General features: G+C 30.5%; 1 protein-coding gene across 5 annotated transcripts in view; it reads right to left on the reverse strand.

The window, feature by feature from the left end:
- Nucleotides 1-25,430, reverse strand: part of dac (dachshund family transcription factor) — a 497,825-nt gene that overhangs the window by 187,973 nt on the left and 284,422 nt on the right. For 2 of the 5 annotated variants that reach the window (XM_085957385.1, XM_085957369.1), the window contains 3 exons: nucleotides 7,819-7,892; nucleotides 5,726-5,815; nucleotides 1,610-1,861 (listed from right to left, as the gene is read on the reverse strand). In XM_085957385.1, coding sequence (XP_085813511.1) covers nucleotides 1,610-1,861; nucleotides 5,726-5,815; nucleotides 7,819-7,892 — 416 coding nt within the window. The remainder of the gene's footprint in view (nucleotides 1-1,609; nucleotides 1,862-5,725; nucleotides 5,816-7,818; nucleotides 7,893-25,430) is intronic. The other 3 variants (XM_085957392.1, XM_085957400.1, XM_085957377.1) reach the window with 2 other exon arrangements.

Consider the following 25,430-nt stretch of genomic DNA (forward strand, 5'->3'; position numbering starts at 1 on the left):
ACGTAAATATGAATCCATGGGTTGCTGGTTCATAGAATAAAGGTTAATGTTTCTTTCAATTTGTATTTGATCAAGTGCAAGGATCCAACTCCTAGTAAAAAACCTGTTAATACATCTTCCATTCTAGGGAGATGGGTCCACATGCTCAGATTAGGATCGAACAAGGCAATTTACTATTTTTAATAGTTCCATTTAATTTCGAGCTTCAATATAAATAAAAAAGATTTCAAAAAGTTACACATATTTTTATTTTTTATAAAAATTGATGCTTTTTGAGATCAATATAAAAAACCTTAAGACTATGAATTTCTCAAACTTGATTTATTAAATTGTAATAATAAACAAGACCACAAAATAATATGTAATAATAAGATCATTTAACTAAGATTTTATAACGTTTTTTTTTTTACTTTAAATAAAAAATATTTTTCTTTGCAATTTTTAGATACCTACATATTTATTTACTTATTTAATAATTAAACGCTTTAAAATGTAAATTCTCAATTTTTTTGCAAGCTTAGATTTTTCCGCTAGATGCCTCTGGTAGGTATAGTATTCACTTTAAGCACTGAATTAAAGCTACTCAGCTCGTTTTTATAATTTCATATGCTGCTTATATGTCATTGTTTCTTTTCCTTTTTGTAATTTTAAGTTATTGTATTTTGTTATAAGTAGATATATTATATTTTACCTACCTGTAATATTTTTATTATTATTGTATACGCTATGTTTTACTGTTGTGTTTAACATTATATTTTATTTCATGTACCTAAGTGTCGTTTTTAAATAACGTACAATAAATACGAGGTTTCAGCCACACTTTGGGTGGGTAAAGGTAGGGATTGCAATACCGAATGAAAATATCACTACCGGTTTTTCGGTATTTCTTATTGAATGCCGGTATTCGTTAAAATATAAGTACTTATCGTTAAATATATATGCTATTACAATATCTTTAAAAACATAATTAAAAAAAACCTACCTGCCTACATTTATTATGGTGACATTTAAAAATATTTATTAATCACAATATTGTAGAATTGGTGATTTTTACAAATAATTTTAATATATTGATAATTTTAACTAAAACCATCAAAAAGGCTAGTTCATTAAGTGTAAATAAGCACGGATACAAGAAAAGCTTCTTCAATTCAACACTTGTACAATCATCAATAATGTAATTATAGAATAATTGAACATTTGTCACAGGTGTTTTTTTTTATTTCGAAATAATATCAGTACCTATGTTAATTTATCGAGACAATTTTATAAATGGTTATATTATTTAATGAATTGCGTTTTATTGTTATCTTCACCATGTTGGATTCAGGCAATATTTTGCATTTTATTAGCACATAACTTATACACTCAATTGAATAAGAAATACAGTACAAAATAATGAAGACATAAAATTAAATTCATCGTCAAAAACGTAAACGAGTGTGGTTTCTTAATACCGAAAATTTCGGTATTTTGGATTTTTAAAACCGGTATTTCGGTCTTGATAAATACTGGAATACCAATTTTGAAATACCGATATTGCAATCCCTAGGTAAAGGTTACATATGTTGAATGAAGCCAAAAATGTATTAATCTATGGTTTGTTTACCGTGATACCGACCATCGTGGTCGTCCTTATCGTCATGGTCGTCCACCTCGCTGGCATTGTCGTTGTCGCTGAGGTTGTCCCTCTCGAGTTCGTCAAGGTCCCTGGCGTCCGCCACAGACGCTGCGGAGCCTTCACTTCGTGAGGGTGACACTCCGCCCGGTCCTCCCCCGCCCACCGAGGCGGCACCGCCCGTCCCTCCTCCCACCCCTGACTTTGACAGGTTCAATACTGGGCTGTGACCATTTGATGACCCTGAGAAGAAGGAAAAGATACAAAATCAGTATAATATTATCACATTTTTTTAAAAATAAAATTCATACAGTTTATAATACAATAAAAGTGTCATTTATTTTAATGGTACCTTAAAATTGAACGACTCTACGATTATGGATAAAGCCAAATAGTTTGAACTATATATACTATAAGTTATTCTGACAAAATCTGATTTAATACCTAATCTACCTATGTATGTATAATAATATATGGTAGTGATAGTATTATAGCTGTAAGATGGTGCTAATATTATTGATGAAATAATTTTAAATTTTTTGTTCACATAATATTCCAATAGTCACTAAAATAATACAGATGTAGGTACTTTCTAATTACTAACGATACAGTTTGCACAAATTTGATCAACATATAGGTACAATTAGCAATGTACTCACCTGTCTCTCATATTTGTTCATTATAATATAATAAAACGACATAGAAGTTAATAATGTAAAATATGAAATTTGCCATATGTAAAAAAGACGATTGCACTTTTTACAACATACAATAATGATAATAATAATAACACAATAATGACTTTTCTTTAATCAATCAAATATGACTAAGCTTTATTGTAAAGTGAAGACTCCTACATCGTACAAATGTATAAATTTAATGTCCACACAACTCGTCGGCGAATTTAAATGATATGAGTTATATTAATTAAAACAAGACCGATTTCATCTAGTTTAATAAGACGTTCACAGGAAATATACACTATCTACAATAATATAGCTGTTTATGTAATAATAATAATAAAAAACATTTATTAAGGGCGTAATCACTATGCAATTAAAATACAATATTGTCAAAACATGTCAACTAAATTAACCTAGCTTAGATAATCTATAAGTAGTAAAGTACTTTAAGCTATATAAAACGAGTAATTATATATTAACAAAAAAATATTAGTTATCTATTATCTAGTGACAAAATTGGAAAATATGCTGAAAGATAGTAGGTCTTGCTAGATTTTTGTACATTCAGAGATTATTAAGAAGTGTAAAACAACGGGTGGGAGTAGACCAAAATTTGAATCAGATAGTGGACAAAGATGATAATTATATCCTTGTGGTAAAGTGTGAGGATTATTTATACTCTAACGAATTTAGTAAGAAGCAAATGAAAACGTGAAAAATATTGCCATTCGTTGTTTTAATGAGATTTAAAAACCGTAAATAAGTATCTAAGTACCAAATAAAAAAAATATAGTAAATTAAAACTAACTAAAACTAAAAATAAGTAATAAAAAAGTTAAATGGAATACAGATTACGTAATCTGAAGAACAAATATGTATGCTAAAAGTATTGTTACTTTTGTCAAATAAACAAATACTTATTTTAAACGCAGCATAATTGAGATTCGCATGATTCACATAACCTACATTTTATTCGCTCAATCCTCTTGGTAGTCGCTCTGAATCAAGCCTAAATAGAGAAAAAACAGGACACTAATATTAATACCAGACGTGGTATAACCAGCTATGCTCTGTAACTACTCCACCTCGGCTCAAATAAAATAATACTTACGTAATGTCATTAATGTTTTCCAAAATGATATGGAATAGTAAGTTATTATAATGAACATTCTTAATCAAAACACAATGAGTGCTGACCAGATAATTACTAATTAATTACCACATTTAAATAGCATGATAAATATATCAAATGGCCACCTAATCGTTACGCGCCTAGCGCTTCTTTGGCACTGAAAGACTTTTAAATAAAATTATGGTATAGTGGCATTTTACTATTCTTGAAAATTGAAATTATTTTATTTGCGTAATAAAATATACTTACCTTGATACTTTTTTCATCTAAGTCTAAGTGTTAACACTTCAATCTGTCTGAAAAAATACGTGCATAGATATGTTGTGTTGTTTGTGACCACATGGGGAATCGAACCCTTGAGAGTCATTAACGTTTTACACGATTTCAATATTATATTAATTATTATAATCGTAAATACATAATGTGTTACCAAATAAATATTGCCAAATTAAACGTGGACGAAGTGTTTGCGTCCAGCGTTAATTAAGCCACCTCAATCTATTCCGCACAAAATAAAATACGACGGACGTTTGTTATTTTTTTGTTAATTAACTAATTGGAAGGCTCGAGATAGAGTGAGAGGGAGGAGTCGTTTTGCAAAATAATATATTCATCGGTGGGGTTAAAGCGCACACAGAAAGAATAATGGGGTAATATCTCCGTTTGAAATGCGAACACATCGCAAACAGGCCGGGACCATAACAGTGGTTGCCTCGGTATGGAAACAAGCTAACCTATGGCCAAAGTCAATGTTGCCCGTAATTAATATTGACTGACACAATACGAAATGAACTTTGAACGCAATATAAATTTCACTGACCCCCCAAGTATGTACCTACCTAAATGAGTTACTCTAAATTAAAAACCATACTGTATCTATTTACTTTTATTAAAAGCATCTTTCATCATTTGCATTATTTTATTTTTATTAAAATATTAGCTGAAGTATGTGGTTGTGGTTTACAATCGTTGGACAGTCGTCTGTTTTTTTTCTTTTCTTTTTTTAAATTCAATTTTTTAGACATGAAAAATATATATTGAAAAAAATATAGAATAATAAAGAGTTTAAAGTCAGATTTTTTTTCGGATTTCTATCTGGAAATTGACCATTACGCATATATAGGTGATTGATTGTTTAGATTGATAGCATCATTAGCGTTAGTTTTTTGTATGAATTAGTTTGAATTTGTATGAATGTATTTGAAGATGAATTTAAATTGATAGCAATAAAGTAACATCACAAACGTAAATAGACAGACAGCCCAATACTATTATTTAGTATAAATAGTACAGAATATTAAATTAAAACAATATATTGGTTAAGGGTACGTTTTGTAATTTTAATTTTAAATCTAATTCATTTGAGTTTAGTAATGTTACATTTGAATCATTATTAGCGACCCAGATTTAGCCCCTCGCCATCTTCAGGCGCTATATGCCTATGGCATATAATATATAGCTGACATAGGTTATAGTTAATCACTGCTTATATGCCAAATTACCACATTAAAATGATCGTGAAAAGGTATCATTTGTAAGTAAAGAGATACCCAGACACTGGGGAAATTTGTTACGTTATTCACAGCATTGGAATATCTCTGACATTCACATTCATTATTTGACATGCATACGTGAGTACATTTTATGTTTTAGTTATAATAAGAGGTCATTTTTTAGGTTACGATTCTGGATATCAAATACGGAATGCAACATCCATCAATATAGGCACATGTTTGTTTTCCCGGTCGATTTAAATACATTGATATTAGATAGGGATCGTTTTTGTATCGGCAAAGCAGTTTATCATTACAGTTATCTTCGACTTAAACCTACTTTACGGTTTTCATTGCATCCTGTCCCAGAGGTCGCTCGAATATTTTGCAAATATCAAAATTTATTATGTGTACCACCATTAATAAAAATTCACCTGTTCTTCTGGTCAAATCGCCTGAATAGTTCTTCTAGGGTAGCAGTGGATAGTTTGGGTAAGACCGTGTCGCCTTGCCGAACATCTTTACCAATAAGAAACATGCAAACAGCTTACGTTTTCTCAGATATATTTAATTGTTAATTTAATTATAACGAATACAGGACGTTTACTGTTAGTTTTATTATATCTACGATCACAAGGAATACAAAATATTGATTCAAAATTTACGCCTATAACGCATTTATTGGGTATTAGTATGTTTTGTGATTAAGCACTGGGAAATTCACAACAGCTGTTGGCAGTATTGGTTTTGTGGTAAGGATTTATGAGGAAATCTACTGGAGTATTATAATCATACGTGCCTGTACCTGACGAATGGCGGACCTTGAGGAGACGAGGGTGGTTGTCAGTCATGATCGGAAGGAGTGGTGATCTGTAGTAGCTGCTTATCCCTGGATGGGAAAGCGAGAAATACGTTGTACTGACATACCTATTAAATAATAGCAATCTTTGGGAATAGACACGACGTGTCAAAAACGATACATTTACAGGAAAAGGGAAAGAAAAATATAAATTATTCGAATCTTTTGCACTGCAATGGAAAGTAATATGGATTTATTACTTACATATTAAACAATTTTTCTGTAAAACGACAAAGTCTTATATTCTGTTTTTTATTAATTTTCAATATTAAATTGTCATTTTTTTAATTGATCTGAGCCTCCTTGCGATAAGTTTTCTTATCATATTTTTGATTTACGCAGTATTAATTTAAGCCACTTATCCAAAAACTCATTAAAAAACAACATGTAAATTTGTCAGATCTGCCTTAAGACTTTAGAAACCGATCATCTGTGTATACATACATAACAATAAAGCTATATATTAAAGACGAGTCAATAGATTTTTTTCTACTTCTGAAAGAGACATGTCACGTTTATTTGATAAAATCTTTTTTTCTGTATTTAAGATTATCACCGTGTATTGTTTCATTTTGTTCCTACATTGATACTTCGGTCTCGTTGCAGAGACCATTCTCAAATGATAATATATTTTATCTTGTAAGTATGGCATCGGCAATGATTCCTAGACGCCGAAGAAAGAAGGGAAAAAGCACACAGTCAATGTAAAATATCCATAGGTATTTAAAAAAAATAATTGAAAAGATTAATACGTAAGGCCTCGGTGGCAGCGTTTTATAGTGCTGAGCGAGCAGCGTGCATATTGTGGACACAATATGCACACCGCAAAAGTTCTACAAAACGCTGCCACTGAGGCCTTATAGTAAAAATTATTTTGTTTAGTATGAAAAATAACTGTATACCAAAGAATACAAAGTGAATAAATAAACCAAATTCTATAATAACTTATATTCTAGAAACTACACTTTATTTTCAATTTCGAACGTCTAAAATTTTATTATAGCCTTCGACATAAACATAGCATTACACTATTATAGTAATAAATAATATAGTATATGTATAATACGAATACCTTAATAACATATTATGTTTATTGAAAGAGACTAGATTGAAATATATTAATTATATGTAACCCTTTTACATTTATTATTTAGAACAAGACTGTTAAATTATGTGTGATTTTGGCGTAGGGGCGTGGACCGCAGTAATCCATTGCAAAAATCGTAGACCCTCTATTTATTTTGGCTAACCGAAACGGTCAGATACGGATCGTTTACATTTATCACTACAACTGAAAGAACGTACATTAAATGGACATCTAGTAAATGTAATATTATACAATATGAAGTAATTGTGAATGAATATTGTACACAATACAAAAGATGTTATTAATATTATTATAGTTTTTACCATTAGAGTTGAGTGAAATATTCTTTTGTTTTTTGTTTTTGTAAATGCCTACCGTTAGGTATATTTTAAAAGAAATTAATATCATATAGTTCGGAATATCGTGTAAAATATATAATTATTAGCTTACAACATCTAATTACTTAATATATTTAAAAACCTATTTTATTAGGTGTGTTTAAATTATTACATTCATCCATAATGTTGTGTTAGTTATTGATAGTTATATTTAAAATAGGTAATACTAAAATAACAATGATCGACCGATTAATCGGTTAATACCTTTTTTAAGTATACTTACACATTATACATAATTTTGAAAAACCGCAGAAACATATATTTTAGAAAGGGTGAAAGAAAATAATTATGTATTCTTTTGGTTCGATTGAATGCTCTTAAGCAATTCATAGGTGTGTCATTTTTATGAATCATTTTTAATAGACAAATTCCAGTCCAAAACGGTTAAAAAAAAGCTAAAAGGTATGTTTTTTACATTTTTCAAAATTATATAGGTATATTCAATAACAAAAATTACACATAATTAAATTTTGTTTATATTCAGAGTCAAATAACAAATAATTTAATTAATACGCATATCATGTTTATTATAATGTAGTTTTATTTACCATTTTGTGATCCTTCTCTTGTTTTGTTATCCAAAGCCATGGCTCTATCAATATCGCCTCGTTCGTCTCGCATTCTGAAACAAAAAGAAAAACAAAGTTATTAGTTACCATAATAAAATATACTTAATCAATAATACATTTCCAACGGAAACGTAGCAAACTTTTCCATTACATCAAAGCCTCCCTTAATGACTGCATTTACACAAACATATTGCATAAGATAGAAAGTCGGAAAGAAAAGCGGTGAAAATTCTTCGGGAAATGAAGAATTATGGTTTTGAATCAGGGAGCAGATGCGCGAGCGGGGAAAACATTCAGTTCTAGAATACTAAAGCAGCCTAGAAAGCATTTCCTCCGCTTTCCGTACAGAGCTTTCGCGACAGCCTCCCGACCATTAAATAAATCCTGTTATGATTGCAAGTCTGTACTTTTAACGACTAAATGCTTTTAGTCTCCAGCGGCGATGAAAAATTTCTTATTTACCTGTGAGCTCTGCAAACCGCTGAGTTTTATAACGGCATAAATCAATGCGATGCGATAAGCGACGCTTGCAAATTGCAACTAAATAAATATATTCATTGCAAAGTGACAGAATTATAATCAAATATAACATGTAGCTAAAAGTGGATACTTACACAAAGAAAGTTGCTATCCGATATGTAAAATGACGTATGATTATATACTTTACTATTAATTATTTTACTATCAACTAGTTTTGACTTCATCATAAAATATACCAGATAAGTATATAGCGTATTAAATTGATTGTAATACGCGTTTTTTCCGTAGTATTTTTGTGTCTCTGAATTTGTTGTGCGTCTTATAATAGTAGACAAAAAACAATATGATATAGGAAATTGAAGAGGTTTTAGACTCTAGTGGTGATTATTACAAATTAAAAAGTATAATATAAACAATGTAATTGTTTTATTTAAATCTGTGTTGTAGAGTGTACATAATTTAATATTGCTTCATTATTAGTATTTAAAAATAAGGGTGGATGTTATAAATAGTAGGGGCGTCTTACAAATTAATAAGTATCATAGTATGATCTATGCATGTTGTAATAATGGTCTTGTTTACTTAATTTTAATTGTGCATTATAATGATTCGTAACGTAATACATAATAGAAAAATTAAATATTTAGAACATCTCTATATAAAAAAAACTAAAGAAAATGCCAATATTAAATAAGTTTTCAAACAGCCAAGTATATACTCGTATTAATGTGGCATGACTAAAAAAGTAGGTTTTTGAGCTAAGAAAAATGTTAATTATTTAAAAACATAGAAAATCATTAGAAAAAAATTAAGTTGCCATAAATACATCACCGTAGTAGGCAATTTTTATTATTTTGGTAATTGAAATTAAATAGTATTGTCAAAAAAGGTTATGATCATTTTGTAAATATATTGGTTATACCTACCTACTCGTACGAAATATTTTTATACTTTTCATTTCAATACAAACGACTAGCATACCAATAGGTATACAATTTAATAATTCTTCCGAAATTGTTTCATGTCGGCAACCACGGGGCACTTTGATGTAGCGAGTAACGCACCCCGCGAGCAAGGGTGGGCGCCACTTAAAGTTGCAACCACCCTCCCCTGGAACTGCCTCCAGGAAGGGTTAAGATTCGCGTGCGGTCCATGAAATGTATGTGTAACCTTCGCTTCCGCAAAATAATTTATATTCAAATACGCAGCCACTGACAACTTGATTATGATGTCTGATATAATTTATTTTTACGGGGGGATGCCTCGTATCTAAGGTTAGAATAAAGGATGGTTCTCAAAGTAAATTCCAAGCAAAAGTCAATAGTAAAGTAGAAGAGTTTATACCTATTTTGTAATGAAAATGTCATATAAACTAGATAGTAATATCAACCAAACACGAGTACATTGTAAGTAAGAATCCCACAGGTCATACAAAACAATTAATTGTAGTTATATTTTCTTTTTTCAACAGGCCTGTTAACGAAATTATGTGAAAAGGATAACATAGCAAATTATTATATAATTTCATTATTTACATCTAGTATAAAATAAATAATTACAAGATAAAAGGAACTTTTTATATATCACGCCTTTAAATTTTCTGTTGAATCATATAAACTTGACAATTCTATGTACCTATTATTAAAAAGTTTGTCATTTTGACATTTCATATTGATTTCTATAGTAACGCACGTATATATTAATAATTAAGTTGCTAGGACCCCCTTAACAACTAACAATAATAACTTTCAATACAAAACAGAATTAACTGAAAATGAATTGAATTGTACTTAAAGATGGCTAAAAGTATTAAAAGAATGCATTGGCATCGTGTTCTCATATATTCAAAAAGTTTCAAATGTATATCTAGTCGGGAAGTTAGTTAAACATCGATTGCAAGATTTGTACTAGATAAACAACCACCCGACAAACAAGAATACGACCTAATAAAAACGTTGTAAAATAATTATTTAAAAAAAATAATATACCCACATATATACTATCACAAGTACTTTTTATTACAATTTTTAAAATCTTTGGGTTTCATCGGCCCGTACCGAGGCAATAGAAGACTTTTTGGGGAGGTTGCTCTGTTCGCGGCGATCTTTGTGAAAGCGGAGAGCGGAGACGAAATTTGCATTACATAGTTGAAATTTATTTCCATTATTCAACGGTTTCAGTTGGAGACCAGACACCACAACTGAACATTTACCGCTTTCTATCTGATGTGCCAATTTACATTTAGACAACTCGAATGAATAATAACATCTTTTATATTTAATAGTAGGTACAGGATAAGAAATAAAATTAGTTATTAACCCATTCAATTTAATTACATCAAACCAATTCTATTCGCTGTAGTATTTAAAAGTAAACTAAAATTCAAATATATTAATAAATTGTAAATATTAAAGTAAGCTAGAAAAAAATACCTGATGGCGGTACTACCATTCTTGAATGTACTGCAACATAAATAGTTTTGATTAATATAACATTAATTTAGAACTTATTACTGCTTTTCCATCAGTCTGCTACAAAGTAATTGTAATGTCGTTTAAGGCTATACGTTGAGGCATGGTCTAAAAAGATCGTGACTAGGCGATGCACGGATTGTGCAAATGACGCAAGCAGATCGAAAAATAATTTGTCATAAAAATTCAACACGCGTCCATTTAATGTTATGTTATTGTTATATTAGTAATAATAATAGTATATTAATTGACATGTTTTCTTTTTCAAGTAAATGGGTAACGTTTTTTAGTCATCTTTACACGATTTAAGAATATATTCCTCCGATGCCATCACAAAACAAATTGACGTGCTTACACCACGACTGTCAGTCTCCGATTGGCGACGAGTGAAAAATTTCGTTCCATCTACTGTTGAAAATTATTTGCCGTTTCACTTATGTATGCTCTTAATACTTTATATATACCCAATACGCTAGTACTGCACTGAAAGTGGTTAAGTACATGTAAATTGTACGTAAAACATTTCACCGTGGCACAGTTCGCCGTGAGCTTTCTATCTAGAAAGAGATGACCGTATACCGTACGGTCACCAATTTTATTAGATTCAATATGAACGTTAATTCAATTTTCATGGTCGATTTTGGCAAAATTCACGAATTCAAGAATAAAAACCTAACTAAACCTAACATAACTTAACTTTACATAACTTAACCTAACCTAACCTAACCTAAGAGAGCCTAACACATAATCCAGTATATCTGGTATTTTCAAAATTTGTTTGCTGCTGGCTTACTGTAAACCGACAAGAACCGTGTTTTATTTAGACATTAATTTTATGTCAGGACTATACGACCCAAAGAGGTTTGATGGTCTTTAATATACGGCTATATATTTCCGATAAAACATTTCACAGTGAAGTGTGATACGGCGAACTGCATACGTACAAGTTTCCGGACACGACTGAAAGTATCTGTCAAACTATTATGAGAGTATCCGATTATCTGTTTTCTTTCACGATACTATTACAATAAATAATTTCTTTATTTTTGTGTCAGTTTGTTGCTCAAATTTGGAATTTTGACTTACGTGTATCTTATACTCAAATTAATCCGTTTTCTCCATCTCATACAAATCTACATTGGTTTTTTCTCATACATTATAGATAAATCAAGATAAATAATATAAACTAATACAATGTACTGTATAAGAATGTCTCCAACAACTGAAAAAAATTGGATGAAAATTTGTAAAGAACAGGATATAAAATCTAAGAAGATTGTATACTTTGGTCATATTTACTGCAATGATCAATATGATTTACTTTAGCTTGTAATACAAGGAAAAGTAGAAGGATAGAACAGAAAATAGTTCTCATGGATACGTAACTTCTATTTGTGACTCAATGTAGATACAAAGTGTCGGTGATCTGATGACTGATATTAATTGTACTAAAATGTATTGTTCTTATTAAGACGGTACCAAAAGAAATGTTTGTAATGATTTTTTTTAATTTTATTATTCTGCTTAAGGCCTACTGTAAAAAAGCAGAAGAAAACTCTTTCTTCCACCTGCAACGGCTGAAATCAGCACAACTATCATCAGAGGGGCGACAACCCGGTTTGGGTCTTGGCCTCCTATCATCACAAATCATCGGAAATCAGCACAACCATAAACTTTAAATCTCTATTATGCGACTGATATTATCAGATTTAACAACAAAATAAAATCATTTGCGTTGGGGATGTTGGGGTGGATATTTCCTATGCATAACTTTACTGTAAATCTATAAACTGCTCCATATCTTGCAATCTTGGAGACAGATCGAACGTTGACTTCAAATATATCATAAATCAAACATATTTGTTTTCCCTAATCAAACCACTTAATTAATCCAATGAAATTCTGCCAAAATTTAACAGCGATCCCGATAAAATAATGAAGATTTATTATTGAAAAACATTACACTGTGTTTTTTTTAAGTATGGTAGATTTAAAATTGTTAAATCAAATTGTATTATTACTTAATGGATCAAATAGAACGATACAAAAAACGCGCGATGACGTTTCTAATATGAGGCCATTTATCGCCAGAGATTGCTTTTCCTGTGAACGAGATGCATCAATCAAATTGAAGAAGTATTTTTCCATATCCGTCGAATGGAATAAAATTGTTCCCAGTCGATAGCAACAATATAATAGACACAGAATCCACTTAGACCTGAATAGGATCACTTTGCAGTAAGAGAATCATTAATCAAAAACACACTTAGCAGACACCAACTACCGAATTCGGCTGTTGTAACAATAACAATCCGGGATTTTTTTTTTGAATATTTGAATGCAGAGGTGAGCAACGCGCAATTTCGAGATAATTATAAAAGATATCAAAATTCATTTGTGCAACTCACACAACTCACACAACACACCCCACACAACACTCAGTATTAATCGAGCGTATCACGAGCCCCTATATTTGGATTTGAAACATCGGCAGTTTTTCACACCTGGGAATAATCTTAAGGTCTAAAACTGAGGACGCCACTTGCTCAAGTATGGTTTGACTGGGTTTAAATGAATTAAATGATAGTTAAGCCATAAAAATCAAGAAACACAAAGCCCGCCCGAATTTTCTCAGTATTATTATTACCAATTTTGAAAACGCGTTTCGTTTATGTAACAAACGTCATTACATGCAGATATAATAGCACCTATTCACGTGCATGGATTTACTTGAAACAATAGTGTTTATTTTAAACTATCGCGATAATAACTCTCTTTAATATCATTCTTCAATAGTAAGCGAGACGCGATGTTATCGTTGTATGGTCCTTTTTAACAGATCGTAATAATCGGTTAACCTTAAAATGAGTCTCTGCTCGGTTTAGTTCATTTTTTACAAGTGTTTGCCACTATCATTCTACTGTAGCGCAGATTGTCGCGTGAAAATTCAGAAGCTTCTGATTTTTTTACATGCATGCAATCTTGCATTTGCACGATAATACGTATTTACACGTGTAATTTTAGTTAGCAGTATATCCATGCACGTGTAAACGGGGTATAAACATTAGGCCCGTTTCAGACGGGACACCGGTGTCGCGCTCGATATACTATAGGAGGTCTTTGTATTCGAATAAAAGGGCCTTTGTATTAAGTTTATGAACGCCCCAGATCTAATGAGTCAACGCGTGTCGGTACACTTTTCCGTCGGCCGCCAATACAGTTGTTTTTATTAACGCAGCCAGTTTTATGTTCTAATTTATAACGCGAAATTATGCGTTGACTCATTAGCTCTGGGTGTTCATAAAAATAATACATTGGTCCCTTTATTCGAATACAAAGGCCTCCTATATTATATCGAGCGCGACACCGGTGTCCTGTCTGAAACAAGCCTTAGTTACAGTAGTTTTACTCTTTACCTAACTTGTCACGGTGGTCGCAATTAAAAACTACTATATAGCAATTAAAACCGCGTCAATGACTTACAATAAACTAAAATGTATTTTTTTATAAGACAATAGTTCTGAATCTCTGCTACATTCTTAATAGGAATGAATAGAAATTCGGTAGTGATCTCAGCACGTCTCCGTGGAAGACATTGGAACATAAATACCGCAGACGTTGGTAGCGGTAGCCCGCTAGTATCGCATTGTTATCGAGCGCGAGGAAAACGCATTGTATCAATCAATGTAAATTGAAATGCCTTTGTGCCACAATGCGAGCTATCGCATCGACAAAGAAAGACATCCCGCTGTTTGGCAACTTGTTGGATTCAACTTTTTGCCCTATCACGATTGGAGGAAGAATCACTTTTTTATTACTCCTCTTCACTGTTTCGTTCATAGTATCATTGATATATATGTGAGAAAAGCGATGATTGTTTCATGCGTTTCTGTGAATCGCTGTCAAATAAAATATGATAGATGGCTTTGATTGATAGATAAAAAACGTATTACAATAGATAATACTCTCAATATTGTAACGTTGTAGTTTAATTATTGATATTGCACGGATAAAGAAACATTGATTAATGTTTTTGTAGTAATATAAATACCGATTAGAAACCGCAAATCAATGATTTCCTGTACCTATGTAGTTAATTTAAAGAAAGTAACAACATCGAAATTCATAAAATAATGTATTTTTTAATAACTGTCAATAATTCTTAGTTAAAAAACATTGTAATAATTAAAATAATAGTGCATGGATTTACTATCACTATGATAACTGTTTATACGTAAAAGTGCTGAATGTCTCGCCAATCTCATTCTTCAAGAGCAAGCAAGACGTTATGTTGTCATTTTATGGTGCTATTTGACAGGCCGTGAAAATTAGTAAACGTCAAAATAAGTCTCTGCGTGGTGTAGTTCGTTTTTTTCCGGTAGGGTTGCCACTATCGTTCTACTTCGCAGGCGCAGATATCGCACAGTTCAATTGTCGCATAAAAATTCAGAAGCTTCTGAACTTTTTTGATTCATGCATGCAATCTTGCAACTTATTATGTACGTTTTATTATTACCGCCGCGATAATACGCACTGTCAGCAGTAAATCCATACACGTGTAAACGGGGTATTATAATAATTATTATGATAAAATAAATCCTTCTTTCGTAGCAGGTTAATTTAATGATTTTAGGTAGTAAACCCTATTGTAACCTAACCTGACATAATTCTATAAGTATATTTGAGGGATTTTGTTTTAATGTCATTTAACTTTTGTTGGTTTCAGTCAATTCAATATATTTGCGTTTTGGCAGTATAAAATCTACTACATTTAATATAGAATACTTATAATTATAAGCAATGAAAAAAATACATTCAATTAATTTTCGAAAAATATAAACTTCTATGCTTTCTTAATACTGAAAATACCGGTTTTTTTAATTTTTGAAACCGGTATTGTGGTATAGAATAATAATTGAATACCGGTTTCGAAATACCGTTATTACAATCCTTATTCGCAATAAATGAAGATGTTAAATTTGACTTTTCGTTCACATTAATTAACGTATTAACCAGGGAACTTAGAAATAATGGGAACTGAAATACCTAACGGGTAAGCAGAAGATCTGATCTCCAACTGATCTCGAGTAAGGAAGAATACGGAATTAATTTTAACAAATGTCAAGAATACGTTATACGTCTATACTGAATTAACCGGTCTATGCATTTACGCTCATTTAATGTTGGTGTATTACACACACTATTGCATTTTTCCATATGAAATAATCATCATTTTTTAAACAACGAGTGATCGAAATTGATAGTTTCGTGCCACGGTTTAAATATAGTGGGCCATGGGTAGAGACATATTGTAATATACTGTTCAATATATACTAGATTCGTGTATCAGACAACCGAATCAGTCGGTTGTAAGTAGAATATAATACGTTGTATAAAGTAATTGAGAACACAGTCAAAATTATTATCCGAATGATTACATGACGTAGTAATATTTAATCATCTCTCCTTTCCCTTTCTCTGCACGTCAAAACTGTTCAACACAGGAGGAGTGTGTTTTTGAAGCCAATCAAACAACACTTCGCTCGATACTTAGTACGTATCAGGGCCCCAGTAGTTGTGAAAGCATTCAACTATTATAACATTGAAGTGCCTTAAGATTCATCAAACATCTTAGGATGCACTTGTGTTTTAATATATTGTTAGTTTTGACAGGATTCGAGTAAAGATCATATTTGTATTCTCATACCACCATACTTAGCATATTATTCATAACATTTGTATAATATTATAAACGTCAAGAAGTTAGCAGTATATCTATGCATAAGTACACATAAAAAACGTTTTTCAAAACTTCCCTCTATATTATGTTACTATAATTTGAAATTCTGAATGTTCCAATTTTTAAAAACATTATTTTTAAGTCGATGACAGATAAACAAAACAAAAGAAAATCGCTAACATTTGCATTACGCATTGAAAAATAGTTAGTTATTTATTAAATTATACGTGCTTATTATAATAATATATTATGGTGTTTCCTTAAAATAATGAAGAACATTTTGCAAGGCATGGGTATGTACATAATACTTTTACATACGCAACACATCTTCCTTGGCAGTAGTAAAAAAAAGATAATATCAACTCTATTGGGAGATTTTATGTAATCTTTTCTTCGAATTACGTTTTAATGCTGTAGATTACAGTATAAATTTCTTTTTTTAGTAAATAAATAGATATTTCTTCGTACATCTTTCACCTAGATATTAAATAGTAGAAAAGTATTTCAATGCTATCAACTGAGCTATTTGGAGGAATTTAAATTTAAATCATAATTGTTATTTGTATGTACTAATATTCCTTTTCAATATTTTTAGCGGCCATGATTTGGCATGGAATCATCTTCAGACTGTGTATATTCATATTATATCAAATATAATATAGTTATGTTAGGTAAACGTATTAAGTATATAAATAAAAATTGGAGCTCCTATAGTGGCACTAGGTAAATATTTACTATCAGCTCAAAAATTAAATCATATCATTAAAAAGAAAAGCAGTTTTGAATAAGACGCCTGTCAGAATATAATATATCAAAATAATAAACGTACAATAAATAAATGCTTGCTATAAATAATATTAGTATGTGATTTTGGTTTCACGGTTTGTGTAAAAGAATACATTTTTTTTTAAATTATTATAACCCACTTTACTTTCGGGTACATAATATCTACTTGTATCTACTATCAAATTGATTATTTTTGGTAAATAAATCAGTACCAGTTGTTTTGGATAAATTTAGTAGGTGGCCAAAAAGACTATTGAGATCTCTAGATTTGGGAGAATCATCCCCGTGTATATAGGTAGTGCTGAAGGGTGAAATTGAGTGCTACTGTAGGCACTAGAGGGTAAATAAAGTCATTGGCGTAGTGATAAACAAATAAATAATAATAATATGTTGTTAGATGATCAGATTTATAAAATTAATATTTAAAATTCCTATTTTGTTATGTACCTACTTCGTGTAATATTATTATTTTAGTCTAAATTGATGTAACCTAGGATAGTAAAATATAATTCTTGAATTAATACAACTCTCGATCCACTTTCAAGGACTAACTATGTCATTATGCAAAATAAATGACCTACATAGTATGCATATTGAGAGACTTATTAAGTTACATGTCCATTATAATAAAATTATAATAGAAAAAAAATACGTTAACACCCAGGCCTGAACAAAAACGATGCATGAGTGCGAGTGAGAAAGTATTGGGCACCCTTATAATCTCTGCGACACGCGCTAGAAATAGAATAGAAATAGATAGAATAGCGTCTACATATTTTAGAGTCAGTTTCCAAAAGTATCGCTAGCAAATCGTGGTGAATCGCTTCACGTAGCATCGATAATCTGCGAGTTCGTGTTGCTAAATTTGCTATTTTTTGTGTTAAACACAAAGTCAGTGGTATATATTTTTAGTTAATTAAGTAGGAAAGGTGGTTCTGCGTGTTGTATTAAAATATGGTAGCCGTACTGATAAGCAAGAAGATGGTATTACGTTTCATAGGTAAGTTGATACATGTTCGTGACAATTTATTTGTATATTATTATTTATTTTAATATCAGTGACCTAGTGTTTCTATAAAATAACTTAAATTATGGATATCTTTACCTAATGGTTTCATTTTGGCCGCTTAAAAATACTATATAACGTAAAAAAATAGAAAATTATATTTTAATTCTGAGCGTCCAGTGCGAGCACTTTGGGCGAGCACTAGCGAAATGGTCTATGGTCTCGAACATTTGTAGGCGAATGCGTTTGCTCGCCCACAAACCAAACGCACGGCACGTAGCTTCATTTAGCAATGCAACGGGTGGTGTCTAGATGTATCTATAGTCTATGGTTAACATCTATATACATGACAGGTATTTTGATATTTTTTTGTTCACTGTTAATAGGTACTTGATGAAAAGATTATAAATCACACTGCAAAATTTCAGTTATATTCTATTAATCGTACTTATTTACATGACGGTCTTATTTATAATAATATAATATTTGTGGAGAAAAGTGCGATAATAAATAAAACATAACTGAAATGCATTTTTTTTTAAATATCAATAAAAGTTATTGTTGATATGTAAATTATCATTCAATCATAATTGTGACGCCACTGAAAATTATCTGAAGAGGGTAGACGTGGATTGAACATTCGAAATCGTGAAAGCTTCTGATTGAATTTGATAACTCATAAGTTTTTCACTTATGATGAAATTTATTAGTTATCCAGGTGATGGTGGAATTGATAGTATCTACTAATATATAAATACTACATAAATTATAATATAATATGTATCAAATGACATATTGTAAAGTAATGACAATAATACTAGCATAACACTACACATCTCACTATTAGATAATATATATATAGTTATTCATTGGCATCGTCTATAGATATCTTAAATTTATTAACCATGATATATTATATCAATATAAATATGGACAAACGAATTTCCGATAACTGTAGTAATAAATTAATTCAAATTTTTGGTACAAGTCTGTTTACTGGAAGCCAGGCGGGAACAACGGCAATTTTCATGACCGATTTTGGCAAAATTCATGAATTCAAGAATGATACTTAACCTAACCTAATAAAACCTAAAAAATAATCCAGTATATAGGCTATTTTCAAAATTTGTTTACCGATGGCTTCCAATAAATAAACAAAAACCAATTTTTTCTATCTACGAATAATGCATAGTAATAATTTTGGAGTATTTTTTTATTCAATAACAAAATGCCATCAATCAAAATGTATTAGAGACTTCAGTGACCACCTATTTTTAAAATTCTTGCTATACCAGCAATGACAGGGTTTACATACCCATATCTTCCGTATGTATTTCAATTCTGTGGCAACACTCGAAAATTGTTTTGTACGAAAGTCAACACCGTTGACAAAATAATACGCAGAATATGTAACCGTCACTTACTTTCAAAGAAAACGACCAAAAAACGGCCTAAAAATACCTCTGGGGTTACTAATCGAATAAAAATATCAGTAGGGGTTGGAGAGAAGAAAAGAAAAAATACGGAGGGTGGGATTCGAACTGGCAACCCCTCAAATCTACTGTCAATATATTTCCGAAACCCATAAGCCAGTTTGAGTTCTTTTTCACGCCGGAAAATGCAAGATCCATCTTCCGCGGTGACAGCTATATCGAGTTAAGTATTGGAACTTTTTGCGGCTAAATGACACAGCTGAATAAGGGGCCAATTTAATTTAAGAATAAATTACGATGAAAAAATAAGAGCTTTTGCGTGTAAGTCACATCGACAATTTACTACCAAAAGCTTAGTTATTGAATATCATTGAAAGCCGTTTTTACTGTGTATTTTTAATCACTCGTCGAGTATTTTATTTTTATCGCGTGATTTTATTATATTAACAAGGTTATTATTCAACGACACATTTTGATACTAATGTAAATTAATACGGCCATAGCGTACATTTATTTAAATTTAAATGAAATAATTACAAGATAAAAATAAGTTTTTATATACCACGTTTTTAAATTGTCTGTTGAATCATATAAACTTGACAATTCTATATATTAATAATGTAGGACAACTAAGGAAATTGTCAACAAATCATTTTTTTGCTATTTTGCAACAAACAAACAAATATAGAATACTGAAATGTCATTTTGATTTCCATAGTAACGCACGTATATATTAATAATTTACTTGCTAGGACCACCCCTTTAGCAACCAATAATGGTGGATTGGATTATAAATTTCTTCTGAAATAACTTTTCATACAAAACAGAATTAACTGAAAATAAATTCAATTCTACTTAAAGATGGCTAAAGTATTAAAAAAATGCATGATTCAATGCAATGCATGTTCTGATATGTTCTAAAAGTTTCAAATGTCTAGCTAGTCGGGAAGTTAGTTAAAAATCAATTGCAAGATTTGTACTGGATAAACAACCACCGGACAAACAAGAATACGAGCTAAGAAAAACGTGGTAAAATGATTGCCAACTATTTATATATTTAAATCCGTATTGTAATTAAAATTATCCAAAAGCAGCTGAACTTATTTGGTGGTTTGAAAAAAAACAAAAATAAAATTTATTACCTACCGTAAAAAATTCAACTACTGGCGAGCGAGTAAGGCCAAGATAGTATTTCTACATACACTAAAAACATAGTAAATTAGTATATACAGAGGCAGATACTATTGTAAGATTGGGTATAATATCTCGATTGGAACCATTATCCCAACAAGTCACTAGTATCATAATAATTGAATGGCTCTGCATTTTAAGCATATCCATACAACCATCTTGCTTAAATTCACAATCTTAAAAAAACTATTTGCTACTTGTTACTATATACATAATATAACCATATAATTATATAACATACACGTTTGTTATTTATAATGGTACCTGCGCTGTTGAAAGAAATTAATTATCAACACATATTACAAGATAAATAACATACAAGAGAAATTATAAGTTTGTTTTTAAATATATTGACACATGGTACTTTATTACAGTTTTAAGAAAAGCATCGAGTCATGAACTGACTGGTAACACCATAAAAGAAATTTTGCTTAAAAAAAAGTAAAATCAAGACCTGTGAACCTTTGAAATAACATACAATATGTGCAATATAAGGCTATCAGCTGCTCTAACTTGATCAAAATGAAATTACGTCTGAAGCCTAATATGCATCATATCTCATATAACACCAATATGTGATGAGCTGATGATACAATGCCATAGTTAATATCAATAAAATTTAAGGCAGTTACAGATATAAGTATCTACTTACTAGATTTTGTATAATTAAAATAAAAATTATATACCAGTTATAGATATTATTGATATAAATATAAATATTTAACTGATATTTTGATTTGAATATATCATTTTAATATACGTCTAATATATAATATTACTATTTTAATATTATTATTTTCTTCTTTGTTTTGTATTCGATAATTAAAGTTTATAATTATGTACAATAATTACTAGAGAATTACATATATATTATATGCATATGGGTAAGGAAACCTATCTCATATAAAATACTTTCGTAATACTGGAAAGTTTTCCGAACCATTTTCCACTGCAGACAGGAATAAGAAACCCTAGCAAACGCACACTAACAAGGCGCAAGGCAAGAAAGTAGCGAAATAGTAGGAACGCATATTGTAGTCGGTAATATAGAAATCTCCGTATCCGGAGCACAATGCGAAATTGCCCCGCCAAAGGAAACCACAATGCCTCAAAAGTAGCATACATTTCTAATAAGACCAGACCTGACTCTTTCATACTGCAATATACCAACCCGCCCCCGTTCCACGTTCAAACGCCGAAATTAAATCTTGAATGAAATTTGAAACTTTATTTCACATAATAATGGCGTATACTGATATACGGTATGTTCTCTTTTATATTACGAGTACCATCGTAGAGTAATGATGATACATTGCAATGTATAGATTCTGAAGTAGAACTAGCCATAATCTGGCATTGTGAACTATTTATGAAAATTTATCAAATTTTACGAAGTATATATAAATATCAAAAACGTTGTTCATTAATAGCTGTAAATATATAATATTATATTTAATAATAATTGATTAAAAGTCCAACGTTTGCATCCATAAAAGTCTTATTCAAATCAAGAATTTATGATTTTTAATAACAAATTACTATTATAATAATATTATATTATAAGATACACAACAACTTGTTACTTTACCAAATTATACTTAATATATTTTTAGTCTACTTCTTACCGTGCCATCCAATATCGGAGGCCAGCCAATATCAGGACGAACTTTGCTCTATCATCAGCTGTTACCCAAAGAAGCTGTATTCAACCGTTGATCATTTTTGAATGCTGTACTTCTCTCATAACATGGCTAAGGTACCTACTGTAATTTTCTGTTTTTTATACTAAGCAGAACTTCTCGCTTCTCTTCCATTCATTTGAGGATGTCATTCGTCACCCTGTGGGTTCAGAGAATTTTGAAAATATAGTCACATCTCAAAAGCCTCAACTCCCCCTGACGTCTCCTGGTTAAGTGTCTATATTTTCAGTAAGTCATGTGTGTATTATTATTATTTTTAAAATATATTGAAAAAATTATATATTAATATTGAAAAAAGTTTATAATATCATCAAATCGCATAACAAACTTTGTTTTGACATTGGTTAATATGTGTAAAATCTACCTAAAATGAACGGTTTAATGTTTGATCAAAATACAATATTATTTAAAACATATGTATTTTGTTTATTTACCATTCATAAAGAGTAAAGCTTGCTTTTAGTTGTATTATGTTGTAAATTGGTAAATGATAAACTATGTAGTTAAATAAAAATGGTTATGAATACAAACACCTCATTTCTATCTTACCGTGACTGAAGAAAGTGAGGTTATGAAATGAGTTTGACAAATATGTGTAGTATCAATACTATCAATCTGTATATAGTAGACAACGACAAGTCCTTTATATACAGAATTCTATTCGGTCGACACAGCGTAATATTCATTGATAAATGCATTGCTTTGGTATACATTTTCAAATTGGTTATATCTCTTTTTAAACATTTTTTTTTACACCTACATAATGTAAATTTAATTACTATTGCATTAATAAGTGATTAGATAGTATGTTTACCCGCTTATATACGTACTTTTTATTTGAAAAATAAATATATATATACAATTAAGTATATAGTACATATATTAAATAAAACTCCCTGTATTTCAAGAAAATTCTTCCCAGACACAAAGCTCCGTTGTACGATGATGATTTAAAGATAGCATTCTATCGCGAACAATAGGAGTTCTGCCAGCATGAGACGCCGAACGTCTATCCCTCTCTATGGCACAGCGAATGAATCACAATGAAAAGAGACAATACAACTCAATGTGCTCGGATTCAAAACAGTAGTGCAAGTTAGAAAAGTTTTCTTTGCATTATCTGCACATGGTTTTATTAGGGAAGTTGTGAAACCTCCAACTTCTGTGATAACATTACTCACCTTGTATGTAAACGCCTATGTATGTATGTGTTTGTATTTTACATTTTAAATTTATATTATTATAAATTTTAATTTGATTAAATGTAGGTAAAAATAACACATTTGTGAATACTGATGACATACGTAAATAACTATTTCATTAGTATAAAATAACGTGATGTACACCAGAAAATCTACACCAGTGTGATAATATTGAAAATAAATATCGATTTTTCTAAAGTAGCAACTACCTACCGTCAACGTAAGCAGAACAATTAATTGTCCCATTTGAATTCTTAAAAAATATCTTTATTGTTTTACAGATTATAGATCAGACCTGCAACTAGCAGATGTCTTTGAGAACGTGGATGAACTCAAATCTACTCTGGCATGGGGACGACGGAAGGCCAACTATAATCTGGCCGCGGCACTCAATAGCAAGCTACTAGGGTAGTGCTTGTTATCGATTATCTTCGAATGAAATACGGTAACCTGTATACAGTAAATGCAGATTTTTGAGTACTTATATTTTTGTTCAAATTAATTTAAGTATTAATATTTGTTTCAATATAAAATAATTCTCATTTCCGATAAACAATTTACCATATTGTTTTAGAACTTAGAACAATAACTAATACTATGATCGTACGTACGTACGAAGTTGCATGCCACGGCCAGACTATAGTAAGCCTTGGGAATGACAATATTGTAAAGATTAAAAGGATAATTGGAGACGAAATCTAAATAACGGAATCCTCACAGTCAAAGTCACGGTAAAATTTTAAATAAAGTCTAATTAAAATAATCAAATTAGTTGTGATCAATACAGCGTGGAATGCATATTAAATTGCTTAACAGGATACTTGTTGCTAGTTATTACTTTTGAATTAATGTATTTTATTGACCAAAGCTCACTGCAACTTAAATCATGTTTTATGAATTCAAGAATGCCGAGCTTAATGATTATGTAAAACGATCCACTTGTCAGTAAGGACTTGTTACCATATCAATCATCTGTATCATTAGTATGGAACTTGAAAATATTGTATCAAATGATTTAATAGATGAGCTTTGAATCAAATAGCAAGAAATATTGTAGTGCTTTAGACACCGCTTCGTTATGTGAATATGTCTCACTTTTTATTAAGATTAATAATCGTTATAATTAATGCATCATTTTTTTTATTATGGTATATATCATAAATGAAAAATTTTATGATATAATTTTTGTTCTTATTCTGATTATTGTAGGTATTTATCATTAACCAACAAATTATTTTACTTATTCAGTAAACCTATCGAACTGTCAAATTAAAGCTTAATTTCCACCTAGATTTGTAATTAAACTTAATTATAAATATCAAACTGAAAGTATCGTAATTAAAAATCTAGAAACCAAAAAAAGAAGGCAAACTAACTATTGAGTAGTTTGTCCTGAGACACATTCTAAACATTTGTCACAACTATTTTTTTGCCACAGAATACACCCAATTAAGTCTGTGTGTGTCACTATTGAGGCTAGTTAGTGGGCATTCTTATGTTCAAATTACATTGGCAGATTGCGTCTGGCCCGATCGTCTGGCACGATTGTCAAAATCTATTATGTATGGTTTTCCGGGATCGT

This window comes from Rhyacophila brunnea, unplaced genomic scaffold (assembly GCF_057557595.1).
Source record: "Rhyacophila brunnea isolate RB1 unplaced genomic scaffold, BYU_Rbru_1.0 scaffold_11, whole genome shotgun sequence".
In the NCBI taxonomy this organism is placed as follows: Eukaryota; Metazoa; Arthropoda; class Insecta; order Trichoptera; family Rhyacophilidae; genus Rhyacophila; species Rhyacophila brunnea.